Source organism: Zonotrichia leucophrys, unplaced genomic scaffold (genome assembly GCF_028769735.1).
Source record: "Zonotrichia leucophrys gambelii isolate GWCS_2022_RI unplaced genomic scaffold, RI_Zleu_2.0 Scaffold_218_84236, whole genome shotgun sequence".
Classification (NCBI taxonomy): Eukaryota; Metazoa; Chordata; class Aves; order Passeriformes; family Passerellidae; genus Zonotrichia; species Zonotrichia leucophrys.
This window is the reverse complement of record NW_026992423.1, coordinates 68,320-76,345: the sequence shown is the minus strand read 5'-3', so window position 1 is coordinate 76,345 and position 8,026 is coordinate 68,320. Positions and strand designations below refer to the sequence as shown.

The 8,026-nt window shown below is 52.6% G+C and overlaps 1 protein-coding gene across 1 annotated transcript; it reads left to right on the top strand.

The window, feature by feature from the left end:
- The first annotated feature begins 1,039 nt into the window (after window positions 1–1,039).
- Window positions 1,040–1,696, top strand: LOC135461199 (zinc finger protein 3 homolog). Its single transcript, XM_064738191.1, has one exon. The coding sequence runs from the start codon at window positions 1,040–1,042 to the stop codon at window positions 1,694–1,696; it is 657 nt and encodes a 218-aa protein (XP_064594261.1).
- The last annotated feature ends 6,330 nt before the right edge of the window (window positions 1,697–8,026 follow it).

Below are 8,026 nucleotides of genomic sequence, written 5' to 3'. Positions count from 1 at the left end.
GGGGACAGGAAGGGAATGACAGGAAAAAGAGCCTTCCCCTGGGGCAAGGTAAGTGTGATATTGTCCCCTGTGTGTGTGCCCTTCCCAGGGTGTGGGTTTTACAGCTGAGCCAGTTTGGGTAAGGGGGGTGGTGTTCACCCCCTGAGCAGGGATTACCCCACTGTTTCAGGCTGCCATGCAAGATGTAACCAAATGCATGTTTTCAATCCCCATCTTCATCAACTGCTATAAACAGGTTCTTTATCTCTTCCATGACTCAGCCCTGATAACTCCCTCCAGGGGAGATATCTTCTGCTAATGGGCCATTGAGTGTCACTGCAGGACTGATAAAATTCCATCATCCCCTTGTGGGATGATCCACCCAGCGGGAGGATCCAAGCATTCCTACCTGGATATAAGCTGACACTTTGCTACTCCAGGAACAGCTTGCCTACTGGATTGCCAGAGGACAAGAGCTCCAAAGCCACCACTGCACCTCCAAGGAAGACCAGACCCTTCTACAGCATCACTGCTTCGACAGAATCACCTTCATCACTCCAACAGGACTGCAACCACCATTTACTGGGACTGCTGCCATCACCCTGAACAAAAGGGTGTAAGGTTATATCCTGACTCTGTCAGTTTAAGGCAGTGTTTCTATATCATTGCCTTGATCTTAGTTTTCTTTTAAATTGTAATTCTGGTTTAGACCCTCCCCAGGTTTGCCTTCAAACCAGTACAAAAGACAATGTGCGCACCCTTTGTTTTCTTCCCAGAACGGGATTTCCCATTCCCAAACCTTGACTGGATGGAGAAGGAGGCTGTGAGGAAGAGGAAGGATCCCTGGGATACCCAGATAGGTGAGGAGGAAGTCAGTGCCCCTTTCCCCCTCTCTCCTGCTCCATCTCCCAGCCCAGCACAGCCCCCAGCTGCAGGACACCCCCTGCTGCCAACCCGTCCTGCCAGGGATGTACTGGAGGGATCTCCTTCCCCTTCCCTCTGGCATGGAGGCAAATCCCATCCTGTCCTTTTCCTTCCTTCCCCAGGGAAGGAACTGAGGATGGAGACCAGGGAGGAAAAATCTGCATGGCAGAACCTCATGAAGGAGGCCGTTTTGAGGGATTCTAACACACAGGAATCCAACAGGGAAGAAAAACCTCAGACATCCCCCATGAGGAGGCGCTCCAAACCCAGTCCAGGGTGCTCTGAAGAAGAAAGAGCCACCCTGAGCCAGGAAGGTGGACGGAGCTTCAGACAGAATTCAGAGCTGGTGTTCCATGAGCAGCTTCATAATGGGAAGAAGCCCCACAAGTGCTTGCAGTGTGGGAAGAGCTTTAGGCAGAGACAGCAGCTGATCAGCCACCAACACATGCACACAGGGGAATGGCCCTATGAGTGTGGGGAGTGTGGGAAGGGCTTCAGCTACAGATCTGCACTTTTGACCCACCAACGCATCCACACTGGAGAGAAGCCCTACGAGTGTCCCCAGTGTGGGATTAGGCTTCAGACCAGCTCCAATCTCCTCCGCCACCAGCGGATTCACAGCGAGGAGAGGCCCTTCCTCTGCCCTGAGTGTGGGAAGGGCTTCAAGCACAACTCCTCCCTCATCATCCACCGGCGCATCCACACTGGGGAGAGGCCCTATGAGTGTCCCCAGTGTGGGAAAAGCTTCACCAGCAGCTCTCACTTGACCAGACACCAACAGAGCCACCAGTAAGGGATCCCTGCAAATAGCACAAATGCAGGAGCAGCTTCATCCACCACTCCAGCTTCATCCCCCATGGGAGAACCCACATTGGGAAGATCCCTGGTGATCCAGTTTCTCTGTGGTCTATGCTGGGAAGACACCTGTCCCTTTTCCTGCCCTTGCCAAAGACATGATGTGGGATGGAAGAACATGAAGCTGTGGCCATGGCCATGTCAATACATTCACTCGCATCTCAGAACATTGCCAGGGGCAGGAAAGGGACTCTTCTCTCTCTCCCTGAGGAGAAGTGTGGCTTTTCCAGGCAGGGGAAATGCATGGCCAGGAAGAGTCTGTTGTTGATATATTAGTTTTCTCTAACATAAACAGTAAACAGTTTTTCTAATCCCTTCTGTTATCAATAACATTTTTGTTTCTGTTGGTTCCTTATCTCATTGCTGTTCCCAGTAAATTGTTCTTATCCCAGCCTGGGATCTTTGCCTTTTGTGCTTTCCATGGGAGTTGGGAGGGCAGCAAGGGCAGCGCGGTTTTAGCGGGGGCAGGAAATTGGGGAATCCCATTCCTGAACCCCGGCCCCTGGAAACCGAGCATCCCAGCTGGTCCCAGCCCTGGTGGCCATGGCAACAGCCTTGGGAGCGGGTCCCTGGCTGGGGCTGTGGGAACCTCTTCCCTCTGGTGCCCAGGGACAGGAGTGGAGGGAACGGCTGCAGCTGAGTCGGGGCAGGCTCAGGTTGGGTGTCAGGAAAAGGTTTTTGCCCAGAGGCTGCTGGGGCCCTGCCCAGGCTCCCCAGGGAAGGGTCCCAGCTCCAGGGCTCTCTGAGCTGCAGCAGCGTTTGGACAGCGCTGCCAGGCCCAGGCTGGCATTGTTGGGGTGTCCTTTGCAGGGCCAGCAGTTGGACTGGAGGATCCTGCTGGGTCCCTCCCAGCTCAGCCAATTCTGTGGTTCTGGGATCCCATGAGCCTGGGGATGGGGCTGCCAATGGTTGCCATGGCAACGGGCTGTGGCTGCAGGCCTGAGCTGGTGTCCATGGCAACCACCCCTGGCATGGAGTCTCCATGGAGCTGCCAAGTGATTGACCATAGCAACAGGGGCCTGGGGATTGTTGCTATGGAAACTGACCACAGCAACAGGAGGCTGGTGATGGTTGCCTGCTAAGGACCAGATTTGTCACAGTCCCTCAGAGGGGTTCCATGGGGACTTTCCAGAAGTCTCCAGGCTGTTCCAGAGCTGGAATGTCACAGGCAGAGACAGGGGCCCCATGGAGACCTCCCAGGGCTTTCTGGGGATGGTAAAGAGCCCTGTGGTCAGAGGCAGTTACAGCCATTCCATGGTGACATCCCAGGGGTCCTTGGGCTGAAAAGGCACCGATCTGTCACAGGCACTCATGGGGGCTCCACGTTGACATCTCAGGAGTCCCCAGGCTGCCAAAGAGCCGGCTTGTCTCAGACATTAAAAGGGTTCCTGTCATGGGCAGATGTATTTATATAAATATGTATTCTCTATTATGATAATGATTAGACAAAATTGCCTTAATCAGAAATATTTATGCCAGGATGTAAGAGATGTAATATATATTATATAGAGCACTAGGAAATTATTTCACAGCAACTGTGTTAAGCAAAACCTGTAATTAAGCAGAGATTGATGTCACTCCCCCAGACCAATGACCATGGGCAATTCCCTTTGGCTCAGCCTGGAGCGGTGACCTTGAGGGTGTCCCCACCGCTGGGAGGAATCCCCACACCCCTCAAGAAGGGAAATGTCAGGAGATGCTGCCATTAAAATTTGGGATGGGACTTTTCTCATCTGAGGTGCTGCCCTGTCAGTCAGATGTGCCTAGGCTGGGCCAGCTCAGCAGCTCTGCAGAAGCTCTCAGTGGTGTCCCTTAGTTGTTCTTTCTCTGGGGATTTTTCCATCTCTGCCACAGTATCAATTCCCTCTGAGGATGTTGAACTTTGGGATGGAGGAGTCAGGCTGGTTTCAGCATTATTCACCCCTAAAGCAGTGTGACTCCCCTCCTTCATTTCCCACTGGAGGCTTTACAAGCAGGGCCTTGCCAGAGTTGTTGGAGCCCATTGCAGGCAGAGCCTCCTGCTCCAGCAGGAACTGCCTTTCCTGTGCCATGAGCAGGGCAGGTCCCGCTGCAGGAAAAGCCCCAGGCCAGCCCCAGCACAGGGAAGGGCTCGGGCACAAGGGCAGAGTGCCGTGCTGGGAGCTGGGCCAGGGAGAGCCTGAGGCACCAAAGGCACCTTGGCAGCAGCAGCTGCTTGCAGGCCATGGCCAGAAGCCTCCCTTGGCAGCCCGGCCTGGTGGCCACCACTGCAGAGCTGCTGCCTCAGGGCTCATTCCTGGCTGGGCTCTGAAAAGCCACTTCTGCTCCAGGAGCCTGACTGGGAAGCCATTGGCCCCAGCCTCTTGGGGACAAGATATTAATGACAAAACTCTTCATGGCAGCAGAGCCAAGGCAGGGGCAGAGGAAAGGGCAGAGCCAGGCCCAGGGGACAGGGCTGCCATGGTGATGGCTGTGAGGTCACTGCCCCTGCAGCAGCCTGGCTGCCCTCAGCAGACATTCTGGCCAGAAGCCTTGTGAGGGCACCCAGCACATCAGAGAACCCACACTACAGGAATTCTGTCACTGGGGATGAGAGGGTTTCAATGGGCAAGGCTACACAAATCTCCTGCTCTTGGACAATTCTTGGGATGGGGAATCCACTTCTCTGGAAAAACAGCTGCAATTTCCATCCACTTTCTTAATTGTAAAATATTTCCTCCTTCTAACAAATGTTAATTTGTCCCCATTCAGTTTAAAGATACTGACCTGTTTTCTGTCACTGTATGGTTTAGTTGAAAATAACTTGAAATGCTATTTTTCCCTTTTCACAGACCTTGGATAGGACTCAAAAATTTCCCAGAATGGGGTTTGAAGGCCTCATCACAAAACCAGCAGGGAGAGTCTGCGGCCTCTGTGGTCAGTGGAGTAGAGACTGAGGACTGAAAGGGAATAGCCTGGGAGGGATTAAATGGCGATGTCAGACTGGAGCTTTTCTTCCTGGAGGATACAAGCATGAGAAGGAAATAATGGCACCAAGGGCAGCTGGTGAGGCCCACACTCAACACCAGGAGAAAGGAATTTCCCTGCCAGGGCAGGGCTGTGGAGCAGCACACCCCCAGCAGGAGCCTGGAGCAGCCCAAGGCTCTGTGTGGGCAGGCAGAGGCAGGCAGGAGGCAGAGCTGTCAGCAAAGGAAGGGCCCAGCCAGGTGGGGCAGCTGGGGCTGTGTGACTTCACAGGGATCTGTGTGACATCACAGGGGGCTGTGTGACATCACAGGGGCTGTTTGAGGTCCCTGGGGAGGTCACTCTACCCCGGCCCCCCTCACAGCTCCCCCCAGAGCAGTCCAACCCTGCTCGTGCAAAGCGGGGTCCCCCCCTGTCCCCCCGGGTCCCCCCGGCCTCCCCCAGAGGATGTTCCACGAGATCGACTCCAGAGCCTGACACGGGGATGGGGGGCCGGGGCCCTGGGGGTGCCACAGGGGGACAGGGACCCCCCAGCAGCGTCGCCGTGTCCCCCAGGGCCAGAGCCTGGGCCAGGGCTCCTTCACCCTGCTACCAACGCGGGCATGAGAGCTCTGGAAAATCCCCAGCAAGGGAGCAGCAAAAACCAGACTGAATATTAAGGGACAGCAGCACAAAGTTCCTTGGCAAGAGTCACTCTGCTCCTGACTGGACACTTCAGGCACAGCAAGGAAACAAAGGCACAATAATACCAAACAGAATCCAAACAATCAAACCAGAAATTTACTGAGAACCGGGGCTTTCATTCCTAAGGAAAAGAACTGGCTTTCTTATCTAGGTGCCCATGGCCAGAATTGGGATTTCACCTCCAGTATTCCCTATTGTGACAGAGTGGAGGAGTTTCTTGGCTCAAGACATTTCATATGTGGGGAGTGTTGCAGTGTGTTGCAATTTTTCTGTTTTAAACTTCCCAGCCCCTTCCCAGGTGTAGCAATATCGCTCTTCCCCTTCCCCTTCCCCCTCGCCCCATGCTGGGCTGTCAATCAGTCTTAACATTCCAGCAAGGCCGTCGTGTGGTTGGTCAGGTTCAAAAGATGCCCCTGTGCCCAGAGGTCATTGGTCTGTCTGGGTGTCATTGTTCCCTGAGACCCTGCCCCTCCCACCTGGTTGGTGGCTCAACTGTCCCTTCCCTTCCCTTCCCTTCCCTTCCCTTCCCTTCCCTTCCCTTCCCTTCCCTTCCCTTCCCTTCCCTTCCCTTCCCTTCCCTTCCCTTCCCTTCCCTCGCTTAACCTCCTCAGCCTGCCGGTTCTGTTGACTGTCACCGACTAAAGTTTATCAGCCTGTGATTCTTGGATATAAGTCAGCTCAGCTTGACATAACCCTCTGGCAGAATCTGTCTCCTTTTCCTCCTCACCGTAGCCTGAAGCCTTCCCACCTGAGGCAAACTGAGTTTCTACAAGCCTGGACTTGTTTCGGCGCTCAGCTGCACCATCCAGCCAGCCAAAAGTGTCTCTGAGGTGAAACACCACAGTTGCCACCTTTGGCCCAGGAGCAGGGGTCAGAGGAGCCCAGGTACAATCTACCTGATAATATTGGGATCTTATTCCAATAGGGGAGGAAGGGGCAGGTCCAGCCCTCCCCTGCCCTGGAACCCCAGCCCTGCCCTGCCCTGGAACCCCAATCCCCCCTGAGCCTCTATCCCAGCCCAGCAGTGGCTGCCAGTCCCTGGCACAGCACAGGCAATGCTCCACAGCCACCTCTGCAGCCCCAGCCCAGCTCCTGAGGGACCAAATGAGCCCAAGTCCCACCTGGGGGAAGGGCCCAGGATGACCAAGGGGGATTGAAGGCTGACCACAAGGCAAGCACACATCTTGGCCCTACCTCCTCTTGGAATTTCCATCTAAACACTGCTGGAATCCAGGAGTTGGTAGCTCTGTGTATGCTCCTCTGTATCCTTTTTGCCTCTCTCTCTTTCTGTCCTTTTCTTCTTTTTCAGTCCTTTTGCAAATTTGAATAATGTAAAATTCAAATACCTTAGAGTTTGTGAAGTAGAATGGGCCAAGTCAGTGCTTTAAGAAGTGTTCTGTGTTGATTGAATGTCATATTAAATCTTTTGCCAAATATTCTCTGACTTTCTAAAGTTATCAGTAAAGACTGTTTGGTTGTTTTGAGCTCCTGAGAATCTCTTGTTGGTGTTTCTCCAGGGAGTCCAATTCAGAATACAGAAACAATTGTAATTCCTTTTAAATTTCTCCTTGACAGAGTTTTCTACTGGATGGCAGTCAGGGCTTGTGTGTCCTGCTTGGCCCAGCCCAGGCAGGGCTTTCCCAGCCACATTCCACACTCCATTGCCCAGCTGGAGCCGCTGGTGCCTCTGAGTTGTGCTGCCCCAGCCCCAGGGACGCTCTCCTTGTCTGCCCATTCCCCCACGGTCTCTGGGCAGGGATGGCCTCAGTGGGGGCTGCTGACATCCTCAGCAACTTGGAGGCTGCTGCTGAATTTTCCTGCTGCAGAGGCTTGTTCAGCCTTCAGCTCTTCAGTGCAGGAATTCAGTGTCCCAGGGCTCATTAACATTCAGAACAGCTAAACAAGCTAAGCTTCTGGGAATAATTTGATTTAAGTGTTCAAATCAAATGTGTGGTAAATTAGTCAGATTTCAGAAGCCAATTCAATGTGAATACCCTGAATTTAAAAAAACAGCAAGAAAATATTTTTTTTAGGTCCTGTAATTTTTTTTTACTAGTAATTCATTGAAATGTGCAATCTCTGATTGACATTAAATGCAAGTACCTCTTCCTGCAGTTTCAGTGGGTATGAAAATCAAGACCTTCTATGGCTGACAATCAATCAGACTCTGTCCCTACCCCCACCCCACCATTTTCCCCATCCAAGGCTGGCACTCAGAGCAGCCTTGTGCAAATCTGAGCTCCCTCCAGCCCACACTGGACCTATCCAACAGACCACAGTTGAACTGGATATAACTTAATAAAAATTACACCATTAAAATAACAATCACACAATTACAAACTAATCCCTGAGCTATGTGCAATGTCCCAGCATGTCTGACGAGTCCACTGTTCACAACTGATTTGCATAATAAAATTAATTTTTGACTAATGTGGTTCTGTGATAGATATAAACACAATTAAGTTCTTGTATCAGGATTCTTGTCCTGGACTGAGGACAGAACAGCTCAAACAATTCCTGATTTGCAAGTCTATCAGTGGTGGATGGAGAAGGAAGGTCAGCCTGCTCTTGGTGTTGAGGAAATGCTGAAACCAGCCTGACTCATTTCATCTCCTCATGCCCTGGCTGATCTCCCCTCTTT